The sequence below is a fragment of the Narcine bancroftii genome, chromosome 5, assembly GCF_036971445.1.
Source record: "Narcine bancroftii isolate sNarBan1 chromosome 5, sNarBan1.hap1, whole genome shotgun sequence".
NCBI classification, from domain to species: domain Eukaryota; kingdom Metazoa; phylum Chordata; class Chondrichthyes; order Torpediniformes; family Narcinidae; genus Narcine; species Narcine bancroftii.
Window position 1 is genome coordinate 92,446,758 of NC_091473.1, and position 23,861 is coordinate 92,470,618.

Below are 23,861 nucleotides of genomic sequence, written 5' to 3' on the forward strand. Positions count from 1 at the left end.
CAGATTTACTTGAACTTGAATTAAATCTCTGCCAGGGCACCTGCAATTTCCTCTCTAGCTTCCCACTGTGTAGTTTCTTGAGTTTAGTATGATGAGATGTGATCTCATTAAAATATGGAAATTCCTTATGGTGCTCAATACTGATGTTTCTGCTGGCTAGGGTGTCGAAAAACCAGTGGTCAGTGTCTCAAATTGAAGGATTGACTAGCAGGACAGAGATGAGAAGAGGTCTCTTCACTCAGAATCTTAGGAATTCACTACCTATGGAGACTCGGTGGTCGAGCATGTTTAAGACCTAGGATCAATACATTTTTAAATAATAAGGAAGTAAAGGGAGATGGGGTTTATCCAGGAGAGTGGTGCTGAGGTATTCATCTTCTCATTGAATGATGGAGCAGACGCAAGGAGAAGAAACTCCTATTCCTGATTCTGTTCCATATGTGCCATGTCGCACTTCCACCAATCTTAGACAGCAACTGCGTTGTGGTGTGGTTCAAGCATCTAGCTGACTCGGGGACAATTCCCAACATGTGTCCGAGCAATTGAACATTTACTGTTCAATCAACTTCCTCTCCATTAAGTCATTGGATGATCTGTCATTATGCTTTATACTCACCAACAACACGTTTGCTGATAGTCAGTGTGAGTTCTGCCAGAGCCACTTGGTTCCAGAATGCATTACTGTTTTTATCCAGGGCATAGTTCCAGGAGCAGTAATAGTAGCTGCCGCTGAAAGTAGGAACTTTTGTTCTAATATGACACTAAGCAATCCTAAATTGTAATTAATTAGGATCAAAAACTAAACTATTCAGGAGGTAAAGCTATAAATGATTCAATGGAAGATAGTGTAATTGTTGAGGGCAGGCCAAGTTTTGTTGCAAATTATTAAGAGGGTTAAACCATTATGTACCTTCAGCATTGGACCTCCCATCAGTTTAAAAGCGTTTCATGGCAATTCAATCAATTTTATTCATACGTTTAGGCACAATAAAACAGTTCATGTCAACACAAAAAAGGACACTGTCATCCAAACACGGGCTTAATCTCTTCTCCCTTGAATTTCGATATTCTACTGCCAGCCTTCAAATCAACTTCTCAGAGAGACATTCCTGAGGAGAAGGGCCTGAACCCAATTAAATCAGGCAGCTTCTCCGTCAACAATTTTTCAAGCCAAGAGTTCACTGGAAGTTTCGACACTCACCTGAATAAGTTCAGCAAGAAAAATGTCTGTACAGCTTCCTGAATATAGAACATTACAGCGCAGAGCAGACTCTTTGGCCCACAATGATTTGCCAACCTATGTAAATCTACTCCACAGCACTCTAATTTTTCCCTACTCTATTACCCATAATAACCCTCTACATTTCTTGCATCCATGTGCTCATCTAAGAGTCTTTGACTGTCCCCATTGTACCAGCCTCCACTGAATGTATGTAGACTTCATCCCAAGCATTGGTGTATTATGGATGTAATGCAGGTGCTCATACAATGCAATGAAAGAAGATTACTTAATTTCCCTCCTCTGTAATTGCTCCCCAAAGATCAACAAATCTTGAAGTAGGGCTCAATCCCAAAATGTTGGTAATAATCTTTACCTCTTATGGATGCTGTGAGACCTGCTGAGTTCCTCCAGAATTTCTGTGCTTTCAGAACAATATCATCTCCAAATTTCTCTCCAGGTCATAAACTATCCGCGTTGAACACCAGTTGCTGTTTCTGTTAGTCTCATTAGTCTTGTATGCCTTTAAATTTAGACATAAAATTGCTTTCCAGGGTTCTATTTAAACATTGCAGTTGATAACCTTTATAAAAAATGTTGTAATATCTTTGGTAGGTGATATGTGGAAAGCTTTGAATTAGTGATATGAAAGTAAATGGTTGTGTAGGAGTGGTAACATTTGTCACTCAAAACCAATCTCATTGAAGAGCCCTGAAGATTATGAGCTGTAATAGCTAAGTTTGAGTGATTTATTTTTATCTGAATATTTGTAGTATAGCTATATCCTATTACAGTTATCACTACCCATGCATTATGTTTCATAAGATTAGAAATGAAACTATAATACTAAAGCAGATTTTATTGAACTGGAAATTTCTCTCTGTCCACTCATGTTCGCAGTGTGGAATTGGAATGGGGGTGCAGCTAATAGTAATGCTCTGCAAGTTGGATCCAATTTTACATTCCAATTTCCAAAATCTATTGGGTAGAGCTACAGGTTCCCTAAGGGCATCTCTTTTTTAAGGCTGCACAGTGTTGCAGAGTGTAGCCTGCACCAATTAATCAAAGAGGAACCCATTTTTGTTGCAGGGTACTTCTGGCAGGAAAGGAATTAGTGACAGGGGCACTGCATTAAATTTTTAACTCTTTGAATCTCTTTATTCCTTTTTAAATGATAAATTGTGATAAGTTGACAGAAAGGCAGCATGTTGTGGTGGTTGCAGAGAGGAGAACACAATCAGTCAAAGATGGAAAGAATGAAGAAAAGGCAGGAAGCAGCAAGAACACAATGTTTGGAATGAAGGGAGCAGAAGGCAAACAGGTGTTGGGTGCTCACAGTAAGGCCCAAGATTAATTTTTTTCTTTGAGAATTTTTAATCAACATGCAGTCAAAATGAAGTATAATCAAAAAGTAAAACATCAATCAATATCCATAATAATTAAAAACAAAATACAAATGTCGATCCGCATGTCGATATGAAAAAAAGTGAGAAAATAGAAGTGTCAACATGTGATTCACTTAAAAAGAAAGAAAAATTACAATAATACTGCAAAAATGCAAATTCAATGTCCATATTGAACAAAAGGGAGAAAAAGATAAGAGAGAGAAAGAAGAACAAAATAAGAGGAATCCTCCCAACCCCACTTCCCTAGTTGCGAATCAGATTTCCAAGTAATAGCTATGCATTTCCTGGCCACTGCTAAAGTGAGTTTAATGAATTTTAACTGATATTTCAACAGCCTCATTTTAGGTCTTATGTCTTCTAAATTCCCCAATAAAAATTATTCTGGTACCTGAGGGTATTGAATTCCAGTAATTTATTTTTTCCAGGAGATTATCCAAATCTTCCCAGAAAGGCCTCACTTTAGGGCATGACCAGATTGAATGCAAGAAAATACCTATTTCTTGACCACGTCGAAAACATTGGTCTGATATTTCTGACAGGATTTCAGGGTCTGAGTTACAGGGAAAGGTTGTGCAGACTGGGGCTTTTTTCTCTGGAGCGTAGAAGATTGAGAGGGGACTTGATAGAGGTGTTTAAGATTTTAAAAAGGACAGACAGAGTAAATGTGGATAGGCTTTTTCAATTAAGAAAGGGGGAGATTCAAACTAGAGGTCATGGTTTAAGATTGAAGGGGGAAAATTATAAGGGGAACATGAGGGGAAATTTCTTTACGCAGAGGGTGGTAGGGATGTGGAATGAGCTTCCGGCAGATGTGGTCGAGGCGGGATCATTGGTTACATTTAAGGAAAGACTGGATCGTTACATGGATAGGAGGGGACTAGAGGGGTATGGACCGGGTGCTGGTCAGTGGGATTAGGAGGGTGGGGATTTGCTACGGCATGGGCTAGTAGGGCCGAACTGGCCTGTTCTGTGCTGTAAGTGGTTATATGGTTATATGATTTGAATTTGTGTAACTTTTGTGGAGTAAGGTTTTGCTGATGAAAGAAGTTGTATTGCACCAGCCGATACCTTACATTAATCATGTTAAACATGCTGCCCCGACATAGTAGGACCAGCAAAATGGATCAATTTCTATACCCAAATCTGATTCCCACCTTTGTCTTGATTTATCAAGCTCTTGTTTTGGGGTTCCCACCTGAAGAAAGGAATACGTTTTTGAAATTATTTTTTTTTGTGCCCCCCTTTCAAACCAGTGTCTCTATTTTGCTACATTGCGGTATAGTTAGTGCTGGACTTGTCTCTTAAATAAGATCTTAACTGAAGATAGCAGAAAAAAGGATGCATTTGAAACTCCATATTTATTCCTAATTTGCTCAAATGTCATAAATTGTCCCTGCTTATAACAATCCTCAATACACTTGATCCCTCTCTGGGACCAAGTATCCAGGATTTTGTTGTCAATTGTTAATGGAATTAACATATGTTGATCAAGCTCGGTGAAAGACCACCCCACCCCTTACACCCTGTCCCCAATTTGACCATTAATTTTATTTCATATTGTAATTATATGCTTTATTGGTGGGGGGCTTCTTTAGGGCCAGATAATAATTTAGAATTCCATTTATATTTAAAGGTTTTCTACTATCCTCTCACCAACCTTGTGTAACTCCAATTTTACCCATGAAGATGCATCTCCTCCATCAAACAGGGAGGTGACAAATTTCAATTAGGTTGCCCAAAAATATTTTTTGAAATCAGGTAGTGTTAATCCTCCCAATTCATAATTCCAAGATAATTTATCAATAGAGACCCTGGAAGGCTTACCTTTCCACAAAAACTTCTGGTGCATTTATTAAGGTTATGAAAGAATCTGAGGTATATAAACAGGCAAACTTTAAAAAAAATACTGTACTCTTGGCAGCACATTCATTTTAATACAGTTGACTCTTACAAGCAAAGTTATTAGGAGGGTTATCCATTTATTAAGATCATCCTCAATTTTCTGAAGCAAGGGAAGATAATTCAACTTGTATAAATTCTGCAGGTTGTTATCTACCTTGATACTTAATCCCATTAAGTAGCCACTTAAATTGAAAATTTCTCTTCATAATTCCCATATGCAAGTGGCATAACTTTAATCTTGTCCCAATTGACTTTATAACCCGATATAATTCCAAAATCTTCCAATTTAGACTGCATTTTTTGTAATGAGTTTATGTTCTTCCTGATTGATCTGGAAACCCTTTGTGCCTGGATCTAGACAGATGAATTCTGCTAACAGTTCAATAGACAGGAGGAAAAGAGCTGGAAACAATGGACAACTTTTCTGCTAGATCTGAACAGTGGGAATGGTGATGAAATTTGACCATTAGTTATTACTTTAGCTTTAGGCTCAGAATATAGAACTCTAACCCAATTAATAAATGTTTCTCCTAGTTCAAATTTTTCCATCACTTTAAATAAAAAGTCCCACTGCAATCTGTCAAAGGTTTTCTCTGCATCTAGAGCCACGGTGACACTTAGGTCATCTCTTGCTTATGCCAGATGTATAATACTGAGCCATCTACGTGCATTGTCCATCAATTGTCTCCTCTACACAAAGCCAGTTTGATCAGCATTTATTAACTTGGGCAAATAAGTTGTCAATCTATTTGCCAAGGCTTTGGCAATAAGCTTATAGTTTGTACTCAAAAGTGATATGAGTCTATAAGATGAAAGTTTCAATGGATTCCTATCTTTTTCGGGATTCACCATAATAACTGCTGTCGAAAAGGACTCTGGGAGAGTCTGTGTCACCACTGCCTGATCCTCCTTAAACAGAGGTATTAATAAATCTTTAAATTCTTTATAAAATTCTGGTGGAAATCCATCCTCTCCTAGAGATTTATTAATTTGCAAGGAGGCCAACACTTCCCCTATCTCAATTTGAGAAAAGAGAGTGTTGAACCCCTCCCTTTCTTTTAAATTCAAATTTGTGAGATCCAGTTGTGACAGGAAACTCTCAATTTTAATTAAATCCCCCACCAATTGAGATTTATATAAATTAACATACAATTGCTTGAAAGCTTCATTTATATCTTCCAGTTTGTAAAAGATCCTGTCCGAGGCCAGCTTAATCACATTTATTGTTTTGGAGGCATGTTCTATTTTCAACTGCCAGGAGCGGACCTTATGGGCTCTTTCCTCTAGTTCATAGTATTTCTGTTCAGATCTTGTTATAATTTTAAAAAATTTTATATGTATATATTGAAGCTTTTTATTAATTAACCATCTGTTTATCCTCAGAGCCCACTTGTTGAAGGTCCTTTTCCTTAACTGTAATCTCCTTTTCCAATATTTCCACCTCCCTTGTATACTTTTAAAAAAAATCTGAGGCATAGCTAATTTTTTTGGAATATTTTATTTAAATTCCACCAATGTATTTATCCAAGTACAACATATATCAATCATATCACATAACTAAAAGACATGCTTCCCACTCTACAGCCCTCCCACAGAGGCATAGCTAATTATTTGACATCACAAATATGCTTTTAATGTGTCCCATGGAGAAAATTTATCTACAGTGGAATTACAGTTGATCTCACAGAATGTAGTTATTTGGGTCTGAACAAAGTTACAAAAATCTGGCCTTTTTAACAGCAATGTATTAAGGTGCTATCTATAGGCCATTTTCTTCTTATCTGGTATATCAATAGTCAATACAATAAGAGTCTCGCCTTGTATTCAGATTCCATGATCCGACCTTGTAAATGGGCTGAAACCAAAAATAAATCCATCCTCAAGTAGGAGTCATGTTGCCTTGAATAGAAGGAATAGTCCCTCTCTCTAGGGTGAAGCCTTCTCCAGATATTATCCAGATATTCAGCTCCTCCCAAGACTAATTATTGACACCTTTTGGTCACTGCTGTGTTTTTGGTTCCAGGTAGTGGCAGATTGATGGGGATGGGCTTGAAAGACTATCTGCAATGACCTGGCGTGGGAAGGATGTAGGTAATAGCAATCAAAAACACAAGGAAATAATTTAGAAGGCTCTTACCTGAAGATGTATTGTTGTAAGCAGAAGAATAAAGATTATGTTGTGAGGGGTTTAAAATCAGAACATAATCTGCTTCGCAAAGACCTTTGGTTCATTATGTAGTTAGAAGTGAGGTTTTCTGGGCCATCGCCTTTGTTGTGTCCTGTGTTCACATGTGTTTCAAGTTATCTTGTAGAATGAAATAAATTGTTTGGGACTTGTATGATGGTGGCTGAAAAGGGTTATGCATGCTTCAGCCTTGCTGTTAACAGAGGCACACTGGACCCTGAAATAACTGAGGATGGGATATTTTTGGTACCCCTTCCTTCTGATAAATGTCAATATTTCTGCTATAATGTTTGCCAGAAACATCACACACTTCTCTCCTTCCTATCTTATAAGAGAAAGGGTGAAATATATTTATTTTCTGATTGCTTGTGCAATTATCAATATTGTTGTTTCTCTTTGCAGACTTTATTTGCTGTCAACAAAACATTTGTCATCACTGAAATAGCTGATCCTTGTGTGACATATGTCGCCTGTGTTCGTTGTATGAGGTTTGAAGGGCCTGGACACCAGAGTGAATGGAGCAGTTTAGTGCATACTAATCTTGCAGACATCCAGGGTAATTTTTTTTTAGTCTAGATTTAGACAGGAACCAATAAAGTTCCTAATATAATTAGGAGAAAATAGATAAATATCATAATGTTACCTTTGGTCCATCAAAACCATTTAATTTCAAAAGATGTTTCTAAAAACATTGTAAAACAAGAAATGTTCAGTTTAAGTATACATTTTCTTAGTTCCACTTTTGTTTCCTTCTACACCAGTGGTTCTCAATTTTTTGCTTTCCACTTACATACCACTTTAAGTTATCCCTCTGCCATCGGTGCTCTGTGATTAGTTAAGGGATTGGTTAAGGTGGTATGTGAGTGGGAAGGGAAGGTTGAGAACCACTGCTCTAGACCCAATTGTTACTGAAATATTTTGCTTGAGAAAAATTGTCTCTGGTCTATTTCCTTTGGAATTATGAAACTGTGCACGTAACGAATCAATTAGGTAAGATTAAAACAGTGGTTTTCAAACTTTTTCTTTCCATCCACATACCATCTTAAGCAATCCCTTACTAATCACGGAGCACCTATGGCATAGGAATTACTTAGTGCTACGTGAATAGAAAGAAAAAAGTTGCAAACTACTGTTCTACACTCATGTTCTTCTCTCTTTGGTTGGCAGTTGTGGCTCATCTGTTAGTGTATTGATCAGTTACAAAAGCTGTGGTTATACTGGTTTGTCAAGTTTTCTCCTTTGTAATTAGCATTACAAAGTCTGAATGAATAATAGTCGGCAATTTTATATGAAGTATAACATGCACATACATATCCGGCACCTACGAGGATTGCGGATGCTGGATATGTAAATTTTCAGCTTGCCTGAGACACAATCTTGCAACGCCTAACTAATACACCTGTAGTAAGAATAAAGAGTTGAAAACAGAATATGTAAAGTACAATATATATATATATATATATATATAAAGTAATTAGAAAAAAAAATCAGTATTGTAGTCCTTAATTATGTGAAGTTCACTTTAAGCAGGTAATTTCTGTAACTTACAAAATTTAAATTTGAACCCTGGTTGCTGTACTGCAGTAGAATTGCACTAACTGCTATACTAACCAAGCTGCTGTCATAAGTAATCCCCCCCCCCCCCCACCACCCCCAGCTTTACTAATATACTTCATAATATATTAATAAAGATAAAGACTCTTACCAGACAGGGTTAAGGAGACACTTTGGGAGAGTCGCACCTCAACAACTGCTATAGGCAAGGCCTGATTGGGTGCTCTGCTGGCTGAATGTTTGTTCCAATCTTCACCAAAGGTTTGTATGTTGTTTTGGAGAACATTTACTTTTAGAATTTCAAACTTTTATTTAAATTTGTATTTGTGTTACTACCTACCTATTTCCTCTGTTTTGCTGGTTGCTTTGGGTTGCCGGTTGCTTGAATTCTAGATACTGGAAATTTTACTGTACTCATATTTGGGAAAGGTGAGAACTAAAATGTTCAATAGAAGTCCGAAAATCTAGTCTGCTTGGGGATTGGTTCGGTCATGATTTTGAGATTTTCTGGATTCTAAGGCAGTACATTTAAAATTCAAATTTAAGGGGAATAAAGAGATGAGCAGGCAAATTTTGATAGATTATTCATTAGCAAAAACAGCATGCTTCATTTATCAAAGCGAGCAGTTTTATAGTGGTCGTTTGCCGCTGTTCATCTGTGGCAACAAGGCATCCACACACTCACACAGAAGCCCACTAAATTTAACAAGCTTGAAAGTTTTCATAAAGTCTGGATTCTCAGATGGTCCAGATTTATGGCATTTGGATTTTTGGACTTCTACTCTACAAACTTAATTTTTTGACATTCATTATTGCTTTGTGACTACTGTTATTTACAACAGAAAAGAAAACTGTAAAATTGCCATCTACTAAATAGAAATGATTCAGTGTCCAGAGCAAAAGTAGTGGTTAATGACTACAAGTTGTTTATCAAAGTGAGTCACTTTACAAACAAGTGTCTTCCACAAAAACTTGCACCTGAATTAATGCCATATTACTCAAAGCAGTTACAAACATTCTTGGCTGGTAAGATAGGGTATTCTTCAGCAGGTTCAGTCCTTGTACAATAAAATCCCATTATCTGGAATTTAATCAACTGGAAATTCAAACAACTGACAAAAAAAAAATGGAGGAAATAAATAGATTGAGGAAGATGCGTTGAGGACCTGAATGGGACATTGTGGGGAGGTGAGCCAGTTTGTCAGCGTGAGGAAGATGGCAGACAATATTCAGCCAGCACCCCAGTTGTGACCCACCCGCAGCAGCTGTTTGAATAAAGTTGCGTTGAAATGGAATGGCCGTGCCCAGGATGACGAGCTGCCAATGCTAATTGCTGCTGGGGCGACTCTCCCAAAGTGTCTAGTAAGAGTCATTATTTTTATTAGTATTAAGTATATTAGTAAGGCTTTATTTGTAAGACTGGGGAAGGGTGCTAATTAAGACAGAGGCGTGTTTGCACATTGCTGTTATAGCATTCAGCAGCCAGGGTTGGAATTTTGTAAGTCACAGGAATTACTTGATTAAAGTCAACTTTACATAATTAAAGACTACAATACTGATTTTTTTCCCCCAAATTAGTTTATATATTGCACTGTTTCTTGTCTTTTAAATGGTGTGTTCTTAATGTAGGTGTATTAGTTAGGCATTGGAAGAGTGAAAATCGTGCCTTTGGAAGACTACACAAATGAGTCTGGAAAAACAACCACCTGAAGAAACACAGAAAGATCAGCGTGTACAGAGCCGTCATACCCACACTCCTGTTCGGCTCCGAATCATGGGTCCTCTATCGGCATCACCTACGGCTCCTAGAACGCTTCTCTGCTCCATCCTCAACATTCATTGGAATGACTTCATCACCAACATCGAAGCACTCGAGCTGGCAGAGTCCGCAAGCATCGAATCCATTCTGCTGAAGACCAAACTGCACTGGGTGGGTCACGTCTCCAGAATGGAGGACCATCGCCTTCCCAAGATCTTGTTATATGGCACGCTCTCCACTGGCCACCGAGACAGAGGTGCACCAAAGAAGAGGTACAAGGACTGCTTAAAGAAATCTCTTGGTGCCTACCACATTGATCATCGCCAGTGGGCTGATATCGCCTCCAACCGTGCATCTTGGCGCCTCACAGTTCGGCGGGCAGCAACCTCCTTTGAAGAAGACTGCAGAGCCCACCTCACTGACAAAAGACAAAGGAGGAAAAACCCAACATCCAACCCCAACCAACCAATTTTCCCTTGCAACCGCTGCAACCGTGCCTGCCAGTCCCGCATTGGACTTGTCAGTCACCAATGAGCCTGCAGCAGACGTGGACATACCCCTCCATAAATATTTGTCCGTGAAGCCAAGCCAAAGAAAGAAAGAAGAAGGAAGAGTGAGAGTCAGCCAACCAGAAAATTCTCATTTCCGGCATCTGCGATCCTAAAAGATGCCAGATAATGGGGATTTTACTATTTTACTGAATGTGCTTGTTGTCAAATCAAAGTTTCCTCCAATTCAAGCAGGCGAAAGGGACTGCTGTTGTCCTCTAACCTCAAGTGTACCAAGGACTTTCTTTTCATACATAATTTCCTTAAATAAGAGTGAGTTATTGTTGAACCATTTCATGCCGTGGCAGGAACCTGACATGATAAATATAATGATGGCCATAAACTGAAAACTTGTTACATGAATCGCTTAATCCCAAAGAAGACTTTTCTGTTAAATTGTCCACGAATCTTAAGGGTTTTGGAAATCAGGAGACCATGGATCCATCAGTGTTGAAGTTAATAGGGTGGATAAGAAGGCACATTGTTTGCTGGGCTTCATTAATCAGGGAATTGAGTTCTGGAGCCATGAGGTAATGTTCAAACTCTGGTTAGACCACATTTGGAGTATTGTGTTCAGTTCTAGTTGCCTGATTGTAGGAAGGATGTGGGAACTATGGAGAGGATACAGAAGAGATTTACTAGGATGCTGCCTGGATTGGTGAACATGTCTTATGAAGAAAGTTTGGCATTTTCTGTATGGATTGATAGAAGATGAGAAGTAGCTTATAGATGTGTATAAGATTATGACAGGCACAGATAGAGTGGAGAGTCAGCTCCTTTTTTGCCACGGTGGCTGATACCAGAGTGTATCTATTTAAGATGAGTGGAGGAAAGCTTGTGTAAAAGTCAGTGTAAAATCCTACATCTCCGTCAGAGATAGGTTTTTACACGAGAGTGGTGAGTGCCTGGAATGCAATGTTGGGGGTAGAAGTGGAGGCTGGTACAAGGGAGACATTGAAAAAAATCTCTTGGATAGGCACATGGATGCAAGAAAATAGAGAGCTATGGGCTGTGGGGGAGTGAAGGGTTAGATTGATATGGAGTAGGTTTACATAGGGTGGCACAGCATTGTGAAGGGCCTGTACTGATTTATGACTGTTTTGTCTGGAGATGCTAATTAATAAGAGTTTTCTGTGTTTATTACACTTTTTAATTTTACTTTTTAAATTTCATCACAAAATATTTCAAATGGTATTGTATTAACTTATTTTGAGAATTGGTTTTATTCATTTATATTTAAAATCTAATTGTTATTTTACTACTTCCTTTTGCAGCACCGACCACAGGGCCTGACGTTTGGAGATTTATTGATAGTGATCCCTTGACCAAGGAGTCAAATATCACACTGGTGTGGAAGGTACTGAGATTTACTTTTAGAAATAAATGTTTTTTTTTCCCTGATCAAGGTAGTGGTGGTGCGGTAAGGTGAAGCACCAGGAGGTAGTGTTGTGGTCAGTTAGTTCAGCTTATTCCTTTCTTGCTGAACCGTTTCTCTCATTCAGGCTGCTTTGGGAACTCAACAACTGTACTTCACATATTTTGGAATGTGTGGATAAGTTGGTCCGTGTCATTGCCATGAATGTTTCGAGACTTTTGATAATTTTCTAGTTCCATTCTTTGTGTGCTGTGAAGCCTTACTTTAATATGTACTTTTAGCTTCAAGGGATAGAAAGGGATATCCTAAAAAGTGGACAAACCTATACATTAAAACCATCATTTTTTATTTGAGCCAAATCAACTTTTAAAAAAAAAAGTAAGTTTACTGCACCACAATATTCTGGTATGTGTTTTGAACCAATGTACAGCCACAGTGTAGTGTACCATGAGCTTGTCACCACCTGGGAATGGATGTTCGGGCAAATGTATTTTGTTTTTTGCTTACATCCAAAAATTGTCAAACGAGTGTGTCTCACCAACTTGTATCAGAATGGCTGAACATTTGGAATTTCCCCAGTCTGATGTTGTAATTCTGGAAAACTTTTGGAAAACCTATTTTAGGGAGTAACTAACCTTTCTACCTAACCTCTGCCAGTATCATGGCAGTCAATCATGAAAAGTTCTGGTGTCCACCTGTAAAATTGAGAAACCGGTTTTGTTTCATTTAGAATTTAAAAAAAACCATCAAAAAATGAACATTAAACGAGCACTTACCTGGGCAAAGTCTGATGATCATTATTCAAGCAATGGGAGTTGGTGAGTCAATGTGAGGCCCTATCCGTGCATGTGTAGCCATTCCTTTACAGTCCGGAGGAGAGAAACCTAAATGGATGAACCAACCATAACACAAACCTGTGAATGAACATTATGGATAAAGATGTTTGTTATGTAATAAATAATCAAGAAAGGGAGGAAGAGGTGGGAACGTTGGCTCACCAGCTCCCATTGCTCAAATAATAATCATCAAACTTTGCACAGGTAAGTGCTCGTTTAATGTTCCATTATTTTTCGCAATGTATGTTGGTTCACCAACATAAGAGTTTGTAGCCCATTGGCTTATCCCCTTCGGGTGGTCTGACAGACCATAATCAGTTCAATGGGTCCCTCGTCTGCAGTCTTTGTCAATCTGGATGGAGGCTGTGAAACTCTTCCCCCCTGAATTTAAAGGCTTTCTGTGGAACCTATTAAAGGTTCTCTCAGTACTTCATCCTGCTTAGAGGAGGATATTCCATCCTCGGCCCTATTGGCAATCAAGGTTGCCATCGCTCTTGTTGAGTGGGACCCAAAATATGTAATATCCACTCCAGCCACTCTCATGACCTCTTCCTGCCATCTGGCCAATGTCTGGGAGGTAGCCCACTAATACAGCTTTTATAACATATAAAAAAGTATTTCTCATTTGGCCTAATATGTTTTTGTACATACAACATATATTTTTAAACAATCCAACACACATAATCGCTTGTCCTTTCCGTATGCATACAAGGAAAATTTTGTCCCAATTCTCCCTTGCCTGTTATGTTTCAGAATGTCTTTAACTTGAATGCTTACACAGTCCTTCTCCCAACGAATATAGTCCATATGAATACAAGACAAAGTTTGTACCCTCTGGGCTGATGTCAAGGCCACTAACATGATCCACTTATGGGACAGGCTATGCAAATCCAAACTGGAAGTTGGTGGCAGTAGCCTTAAATAGTCTAAAACAATAGTCCAAAATTTCTTTATATCTGGGTACTGGAGGATGCAAATGAAATCTGGTGAATCTTTTGATCATGGGGTGGTTCATCATCTCATGTTCAGAGTCCTGGAGCATCAAGAAAGCAGCCAGTGTGCTCTTAGCTGTATTCACCGCACTGTAGCTGGACCCCTGCACATAAAACCTATCAGTTAGGAAACTCAATACACCTCCGATAGAGGCTGACTGTTCATTCAGCCCGTTTTGGGCACAGTACTTTTTCCATTTCCCCACATAGGAGGCATACTGTTTTTTGTGTAGACTTTCTCCAAGATGCCCGCAGAATGTCCGGAGTTTAAAGCTGCAGAGCGTTTATGTCGATCTTCACTCTCCAATCTTGCAACCTAACAAACTTAAGTGAGGCAATGAATGAGATACCTTTAACACTGGTTGGATTAGCAGACCTTTGTTTTTTGTGAATACTAACGGACTCCCTACCATAAGCCTAAGGAGTACGGGGAACCAATATTGGGAAGACCAATTTGGCACAACTAGCAATGTAACCATATATAACCATATAACAGTTTATGGCATGGAAACAGGCCATCTCAGCCCTACAAGTCCACGCAGGTTCACTCAAACAATTCTGGTAGATCTCCCCGCCTATTCTCCACCCATAACCCTCCAACCCCCTCATATCCATGTATATATCCAGCCTCCTCTTAAATGAAAAAAATGATTCTGTCTCAACCATTTCCTCCGGAAGATTATTCCATTTAGCCACCACTCTCTGAGTGAAGAAGCATCCTCTAATGTTTCTCCTAAACTTTTTCCCCCTTACCCTCAACTTGTGTCATCTTGTTTCAAGTTTCCCTGCTCTCAGGGGGAAGAGTCTACTTGCATCTAGTCTATCTATTCCCTTCATAATTTTAAACACCTCTATCAAATCCCCTCAACTGCCTACGTTCCAATGAATAAAGTCCTAACCTCTGCAATCTTTCTCTGTACTCTAGGTATTTTAAGCCAGGCCACATGCTTGTAAATCTTCTCTGCACCCTCTCCACCTTATCTATATCCTTCCTATAATTTGGAGACCAGAACTAAACACAATACTCCAAACCTGGCCTCACCAACGTCTTAAACAGTCGCAGCATCACTTCCCAGCTCCTATATTCTATTGCTATGATTTATGAAGGCTAACATACCAAATGCCTTCTTAACCACCCTGTCAACATGGGAATCCACCTTCAAGGAATGATGCACCATAACTCCAAGATCTCTTTGTTCTTGTGCATTCCCCAATGTTCTCCTCTTTACTACAAATGTCCTATTTCGATGATTTTTTCCGAAATGAAGCACCTCACACTTCTCTACATTAAATTCCATCTGCCATCTTTCAGCCCAATTTTCCAGATGAATCAAATCCCTCTGTAATCCCTGAAAACCTTCCTCGCTATCCACCACTCCCCCTATTTTTGTATCATCTGCATATTTACTTACCCAGTTAACCACCCCATCATCCAAATCATTAAATTATGAACAACAGGGGACCTAGTCCTCCTGTATCCTATTCAGGCATTTCGGCACCAAGGTGAACTGGGAGAATGCATAAAAATTATATTTAGTCCAATGTGGGGTAAAGGCATCAATGGGCTCCACTTGGGGATCTGGCAGCTGGGACATGAACCTCGGAACCTGAGAATTCAGCCAGAACACAAGTAAATCTATCTCTGGCATGCCAAAGGTGTCTGCTAGCAGTTTAAATTATCTCTTCCCCAGAGTTCATTCAGTGCTATCATTGAATTTCCTGGGCATCAGGTTCACTTGGGTGTTTATCCAACCCGGTAGGTAGGTGGCTGTAACCCAAATATTTATTTTAATGCACCAATGCCAAGTCTCAATGGCTAGCTTGTTACAGGAGGAAGATTTGACACCTCCCATATTGTTGAGGTAGGTTACTGCTGAAGTGTTATATAACCTCAGCAATAGATGAATGTCAGCTTCCTTCGGACAGAATTACTTTAGTGTTAATAAGCCCGCCAGCATTTCCAAATAATTGATACTGTATTTTGAAGCCTCCCTGAGCTCTCTGTCCGTCCATCTACCTCCAACAGAGACCTTTAGATTCGTGGCTCCCCAACCTTCGCCACCAGCATCGGACCTGATCTCCAGGTCTACCTTTCTGAGCTTGATCCTAGCTCAGATATTGTTGATCACCCTGCGAGATTGGATTTAGCCTCTGGTTAATATCATTAGCCTGTCAAAATGTCCCCTAGCCGCCTTAAGAGCTGAGATTTTGTCCCTTTCCAGGAATCTGTAATTTAGCAGACCATATTGTACCACCAGGAAGGCTGCCATCAGTTTTCCAATCAACCTGGCCACCTTTCTTATGGAGGGACAAGATTCTGTCATGAGTCCTCTGCAGGCTGTTCTAATCTCTGCCACTTTATCCTCAGGCAGGGTAACTTTTATGGCTTCTGTATCAATAATGAAGCCAAAGAATTTTAGCCTCTTAGTAGGTATTAGCACTGATTACTCGGGGTAAGTAAGAAACCCCACATGACAGCTCGAGGTGGCAGCTACTGCCTTTTTTGTTTCCTCAAGTAATCTGCAAACAATAAAGATATCATCTAGATATCCCATTATCATGTGCCCCTCTTTCCTGAGCCTTGCAAACACTGGCTTCAGTAACTTGGTAAATGCCCTGGACGCTGAGCTCAGCCCATTCAGCAAAGCCTTATACTGCCATAACTTTCCCTTCCAGGTAAATTTCAGGTATTTCCAGTACTGTTGGCAGATTGGATCAAATAATATGCATCTTGCAAATCTATCGAGGCCTTGTAATAGCCCTTGCGTGACAGCGGCATCACATAATATGTTATCCATTTTAAAATGTCTGTACAAGATTTATTCATTAAGATCCAACAGATCCAGTATCATTCTAGTGCCGCCACTTCTTTTAGGCTGCGTGAAGATGTTCGATACAACGTTCAATAACGTTTCTCTTTTTTAACAGGATGATATTGGCATGTATAACCTCTATTCATTTGTGGTCTGCATATGTGTGTGTCATCGGGACCTGGGTTGTTCTGGAATTTTTTCCGCTCTCCTCTTTCTCCGGAGGGCTTGTTCAGAGATTTGATTCCATTTGTGGATCGCTCTCTCATTGATCTTGCATTGTTTTAGCGCTTTCTCACTCCCGCACGAAAAATGCGAGCTGCTCTTCGCAAGTCAACGATGTAATGGTTGCGCTTGTGCGGATGAGATCTCATGTTGGTGAACCAACGCACATTGCGAAGAATAATTTAAATGGGCAGTCTTTGCTCAGATGATAAGTTTTGAACAGAATTTGGTATTTAGTCTGAGTTGTTTTTTTTAAAAAATGGGTTGATTAATAAATGATCTCTGGTTTGGAAAGCTGACTTAGTTATCCTGACGAAAATGGAGCCTGTGAAAAAGCAAGCAGAGTGGAACAGTTACTGGATCTGCTGCTTCACACATCTCAAGAGACATGGCTTCACTGCTGAGTTCAGCTCTATTATGTTTTTTACACAGCCGCTGCATTCCAGGAGATTATTTCTGATTTTCCAGAATGCAGTCTGTGTAAAAAGATCATAACGGGGATTTCCATTTTGAAATTTTACCTCTGCAACCCCTCGACATTTTCACGGATCACCTGTAGTCTAAACTGAATTGTAGGCAATCTGCGAACAACCGGCTAATGAATAGGACGTAAATACTGCACTTCAGGTATCCTATCTAAATTCACGGTGTGATATAGGTGCTTGCCGTTTTGGTCGTTCCTGTGTGAATGGCCACTCTCAGAAGGTAGGGAGACACTTCAGAATGAAAGAATGTAAGCTCTATGTTTAAAAAAAAACATATTTGTGTGTTTGTACATTCTCCTTGTGATGGTGTAGATTTCCCACAGGGCTCATGTTACCTTGCACATTCAACAAGCAAGTGCTGGTAGGTTAATTGGCTATTGAATTACACCCAATATAGGTGGCAGGAGAATTGGTGGGAATTTTATGAGAGTGTGAAAGAATAAATTGTAGGTAATTAAGGTGATGAAATGGCACTGATGTGATTGCCTGAGAACTGATATGGGCTCCATTGAATAGCTGCATTCTTTTGATCCTTGGGTTAGGTTGTGGTAGCTCTCAGGTAGTTTTAGTGTGGCTTCAAGATTTAAAATTCATAGTTCAATCTCTCGAAATACAAATTAACATGACAGGAACAATGACAGTTGAAGAGGTTGTTTAGCCTTATTTGCATGTTTAGCAGATGCATTTTAAGATCAATTCCCACCAGTGAGAATTTGACAAGGGAGTTTTGATGTATTTTCAAATTAATTGCTGCAACCTGAATTGATTTTAAGTAAAAAAGAACAGACACACGGACAAACAGAACTTGTATATCCTGGAGATTTGTAATGTGGAAAAAGTGACACGAAATGGAAGAGTAAAATGGGAGAAGAATGAAAAATTAAAATCAAGGTGTAGCGGTATGCTTGGAGGGAGTGGACAAACATCATCTGCCACATTGGTAACTCTGACGTGATAAAGTGGCAGATGATGTTTGTGATCATACGCCATCATGTTGAAATGAGACCACACCTGAACTTGTCAGCCAGGGAAGAGTGTTTATTACAGTGTTATCACTCTTAATATACACAACATGTGACCTAGCGTCATGACATCTGTCGTGCTAATGACCTCATGTCGTAGCTACTTTGAGTAGGCCAGGGCTTCTCAGTAGACCTATGGGTGCTGCTGAGTCACTATTGTCTCATGGCTATAGTGGTTAGTGGCCAGTAGATAGGAGGCTGTTTTGTCTAGCTGTCACCAGACAGGAGGTGTTAGCGCTGGTTCTGCCCACTCCCTCCAAGTGTACTGCTACAATGGCTTATTTAACCTGGAACCAGTGTAAGTCAGTATGCAAAGGGGTGACGTTTTGGTAGAAACTTGTAAGGTGACACGTGATTAGGTTTTGAATATTCTTCAGTTCACAAAGAGGAGAAAAGAAGGTCAAATGGGAGATGTGAAAATATTAGGCAATTAAAGCAAATGTTTGGATGGCAGGTAGACTCAGGCAGAAGTGGTATAGGATCAGTTGGAAATGAGTCGACCGGGTGATGTTGAAAATGTAGATCTAAAACTATGCTCGGATTCAACATGGCAAAGGTAAATGATCTGGTTCAAATTAAGACACTTGGCCCAGAGGAGGATGGAATTGGTGGTTAAGGAGAGCCTTGCTTTAGAACTGTGTGCATTACAGTTACAGTCGAGTAAATAACGATACATTATGAAATGAAGATTTGATTATTTTGCATGCATTAATCATCTTGTTAGCTTTAAGTGGTGTTCTGGATAGTTTAATTAGTATTGTATTAAAAATAAAATAATTACAATACAAATCTGAAGTCATTATGACAACAAAATAAGATTTTTTTTTGCTTTAAATACAGCCTCTGACAAAAAGTGAAGCCTTGTGCAGCGTGAAGGGTTTTTTATTGAAATATCAATCAAAAGAAAACATTACCTGGCTGGAACATGTTGGAGATGTTACAAGTTACAGCTTTCCTCTGACTAATGAAATTAAAAGTGTCTCTGTGATTGCTTTCAATTCTATTGGTTCTTCTCGAAGGAATTTTAACTTAATCCTGTCAAAGGACAGCAGCAAAGGTTGGTTTAATATACTGCAGTTTATTTTGTACTCGTTGGTTTGGTTTGCAGAGCAAAAGTATTCTCTGCAAAATTAGACAAGAATGAATTTATGAATTGATTTATTAATCCGACAAATAATTTTGAAAATTGAGATATGAAAGTGTTACTTTGATCACTTGTAATTTAAAACACTCCTTTTGTTCACAGCAGAACCTGTTTTTCAATCACTTCATGCCTCTGTAATGAACAGCAGTTGTGTACTTGTTTCTTGGAGAGTAATTCCTCTTATTTGTCAGCCAACATCTTTTGTGATCGAATGGAAAAGCCAGACAAATAATGATGTGAAAGGTTTTAAATGGATGAGGGTTTCCATAAACCTCACCAGAGTCTACATTCATGGTAAGTTAAAATCTTGTGATTTAAAACCTACTTGGGAATTAGTCTGGGGACACAGGAGATCATAGATGCTGGAATCTGAAACCAAACACACTCTGAGAGATAGGCCCAAGCAGCAGCATTTGGGAGAAAAAAGAGTGGTAGATGTTTCAAGCTGAAGCCCTTGATTTAGACTAAAGGAATGAAGTAGATAGGGCAGAGTAGGACAGGACTGGTGGGAGATGTAAGGCCAGAGCTCCATGTGAGATTGGTAAGCCAGGTGGAGGTGACAGAAGTAGTAGATTGGCAGATGTCAGGCAAAGGGAGAGCGAGGCAAGGAGAACCAAGGGGGTCAGGTGGAAAAAACTGGGTCACCCACATTTGAGTGGGTAACAAGGTTGCCAGTGATGGAATCTGAGAAGGTGGGAATGATGTTATAAAGAGAGACCAGATGGACCTGTGAGGGAGAGAGAGTGGACAATCTAATGGGGGGGCGGGGAGGGATAGAATGGGGAGGGGCCAGGGTGGGAGTGAGTTGAAGAGGGGAGAAAACAGGGTTGGTGCCAAGGGGGGCATCCACAGGCATTGCTCCCCCAAATGAGGTGCTGTGCTCCCCAGTACAGTCGTGGCCATCCCTGGCTGTCAGATCCACCCCACTCCCTCCCGTGTTAGTAGCATCTAGGGTCTAGGTTGATGCATGCTAGTGAATCTCCACCCGCTCCAGCCACGTCACTAGCATGTGTCAAGCATCAATAGCATCTAGTGACGCTTGATGCAATTAAAAAGTGAGCCCTTATGCCCCACATTGGAGGGGCGGATGGTGTTAAAGACAGGTAGATCCCTGCCAACAACCCCCACATATTTGGTTGACAGGTCCCTCAAAATCACTAATAGCCCTCTCTAACATGCGTTCTGGCGCTGACTCTGGGAGGAAAAATAGAGGGGGGAATGGAGAAGAGAAGGTGTAGACAAGGAGAGAGAGGGGAGTCATCACTTGAAATTCAAAAAATTTATTGTTCATACTACTCATTTCAGAATATGAGGTTTTGCTCAGTACACACAAGTGCTGGAGAAGCTCAGGAGATCATACTGAAAAAATAGAAAGCACAAGACACTCAATGTTTTGTGCCTGAGTTTATCTTCAGGAGTGCAAAAAAATAAGGTAGGCCCATAATTAAAAGATGGGGAAGGGGGAAGAGCACAAACTACTCCATAATAGTTGAATGCAGGTGGGAGGAGGAAGGTTAGAAAGAAACTGAGATGTGATAGGGGTAAGTGCAGAGGGCTAAGAAAGGTAACTCTCAGATAGGAGAAGGAAGGGGATTGAAGAGCTGGAAGAAGCGAGACAGAGAGATGAAGAAAAAAGAGTGACTGGGGAGGGGTTAAACAAAATTGGAGAAGTTGATATTTATACTGTCTGATTGGAGACTGCTGAGATGTCATACAAGGTATAATTCCTCCACCATTCAGTACAAGAGGCCATGAATCGACATCAGTGTGGCAATGGGGCATGCAATTTAAGTGTAGCATTTCTTGCAGTCACTGGAGTAGGTACGAGGAGAGCGATTGGAGGGAATGGATGAGCGGACAAGGGAGTTGTGGAGGGAGTGGTCTCTGCAGAAGGTAGAGAGGGGAGGGAAGGGGAAGATGTGTCTGGTGGTAGGTGGTGGAAGTTAGGAAAATCTCTGAGCACCAACCAAAGTACAATTCAAATATGAGAGAATTATTCCATTTAAAAAAATCCTAGAGCAGCAAACTTATTATTCCACTGCAAACAGTCAAGTGGATAATAGGCATGTTTACCCCTTGTTTAAAATTCAATATACTGGTGAATCAAAATGGGCAAAAAACACTCGCGTGTATGCAGTTTTCCAATTACCTTGGCTGACATTGAACCTCTTAAATAAGGCAACTGAAGAGAAACTAGTCATAAGAAGAAGAAGACAATAATGCTGGCTCAGTGAGGTTTTATATTGCAGTACACCAGGATTCCATCTGATTCTCAAAATAACTGGACAAACACATTTAAAGTTATTGTGCACTAGAGGACGTCGGTGCTGGGGGCCATAAATGTTTGAGGATCCAAACCAGAAATAATAGAGAGCTTAATCTTTCAAGACATTTTTATTACATGCTTTATAATTTATTTTCCACCTTAGGTCAGGCAAATTTGTCATAGGACGCAAAAGAAATTCAGATCCTCACAGTTCCACTTTTAATGCTGTCTATCACCTGAAAGTAAAGGCTCATCCTTGATGATAATACTTTAACAGCAATGTAGAGAAAGGGAAGGGATGGAAAGTTGAGGAGTAAGAGTTAATAGATAGTCTGGCTGCCACACTTAGTATGTTTGTGCTGTGTGTTTTCTTCTGATTTAAGTCTATTAAAATTGATATTCAGTTAAAACTGATATCCATTCAGTTGGCCCTGCAGCTCTCTAACCTTCTCCCTGATAAATAAAGCCAAACTAACCCTTCTCTAAGGAATCCATATGCAATTATTTTGACACCATTCATGCAAACCTATAACTAGCTTAATAAAAGAGCTTCATAGCATGGATTTTTTTTCCTGAATGCTTCCGGTTTCATCCTTCTCTGAAACGTCTCTGAATGTTTCAGACCAAGCTTTTAGCAACTCTTCCTCACATTTCCTTCTAATTCTAAATCAATTACAGTCAAATTATGGAATGGAATGTTTTAATTGTCGACATACTTTATCACTAGTTTAGTTTGTGAGATTATTAATCGGATCTCATTCGTTTATTTACCATTCACAAGCTAATCATTAGGTTTATGATTAGAATTTGTAAGATTTCACCTTGACAATCACAGAACTATATTCAACAACATGCGAATGTAATTCCTCAGATTTCTTAGTTTGTTTCAGCTGGTATTACAAACCTGGAAATCAGAAGTTGTTGAATCATTCTCAACCTTTGCACTAGAGCAGATTATCTGGTTGAAACCTCTCTTCAAAGGTAACATTTTGTTATGGAAATGTCTTGGGCAGATATAAAGAGGTGACTTTGGGCTTTGCTAGTGGTTCAAAATTAAATTAATGGAAAAGGAAATTGTACAGTATGTAAGCCAGGTTGCTGAATTGTTATTACCTAATTTGGAATAATACCAAAATCTCATTTCACGTCCATAATTCATTTCATGCCACTATTTGAGAAAGAACAAAGGGCTCTTCCATGGTCATTCCAACTCAAATATATTTGTTTGTTGGAGTTTGTGGCAATGACATTAAGTTGGCATTCTTGCCCTTATTAGAATACTTAGGTGGAAAAAAATGGCTTTGAAGAGCTTATAAGAGGATAAAGATCTCCTTCTAAACATAAATTTTTATGTCAACACTCAAACGATGTTCAAGTTAAGTTTATTGTCATCTGATTGGACAGTACAAATGGAAGAAGCAGCATTTTATGGTCCTAGTGAAAAATATGCAGACAGACAACCAGACATAATACACATACAGACAAACTATACATAGGCAGCAAAAGTATCCATATATACCAATAAATAAATATTGTTTCGTTAATATGAGAGTCTCGTATGGTTAGTGTGAACAGTTCCTTTGGTCTTTCAGCATTGTCACTGCCCATCTTCAAACTGGTGATAGTTTATTGTCCTAGCAACAATTGTTTGTTTCATCATCAATCTTTTTCTAACCTAATAATGCTCCAGTTATGATTTCTAACAACTTTAGCACAAGTTTCTATATCTGAAAGAAGCGTGATGAGCACAGCGGTTAATGCAAAGCTGCTACAGCGTCAACAGTTGAGACTGGTGTTTGAATCCTGCGCTGTCTGAAAATATTTTATACATTCTCTCTGTGTCTGTGTGGGTTTTAAATTTTAAAATTTAAATTTAGGAGTTGACTTTCTGCTCTGGGATAGTAGTTTATGTTAAATAGCCTTGATGTCAGTTTAGATATGTGTACTGTCAAACAACTGCCGGGATCACCAACAAACAAAATATAATCACCTGACCAGATATTGAATGATGTTGATCTCATCAAATTTCCCATCATCAATATCCCAGGGATCACTATTGACCAGAAATGTAACTGAATCAGGCACACAGTATTGGCTCCAAGAGCAGAGCAGCAGATTAGAGACAGTATTATG

General features: G+C 39.3%; 1 protein-coding gene across 1 annotated transcript in view; it reads left to right on the plus strand.

The window, feature by feature from the left end:
* lepr (leptin receptor) overlaps positions 1–23,861 on the plus strand; it is a 121,535-nt gene that overhangs the window by 77,014 nt on the left and 20,660 nt on the right. The window contains exons 12-15 of the mRNA XM_069938352.1: positions 7,115–7,268; positions 11,848–11,930; positions 19,159–19,375; positions 19,565–19,756. Of these exons, the coding sequence (XP_069794453.1) occupies positions 7,115–7,268; positions 11,848–11,930; positions 19,159–19,375; positions 19,565–19,756 (646 nt within the window). The remainder of the gene's footprint in view (positions 1–7,114; positions 7,269–11,847; positions 11,931–19,158; positions 19,376–19,564; positions 19,757–23,861) is intronic.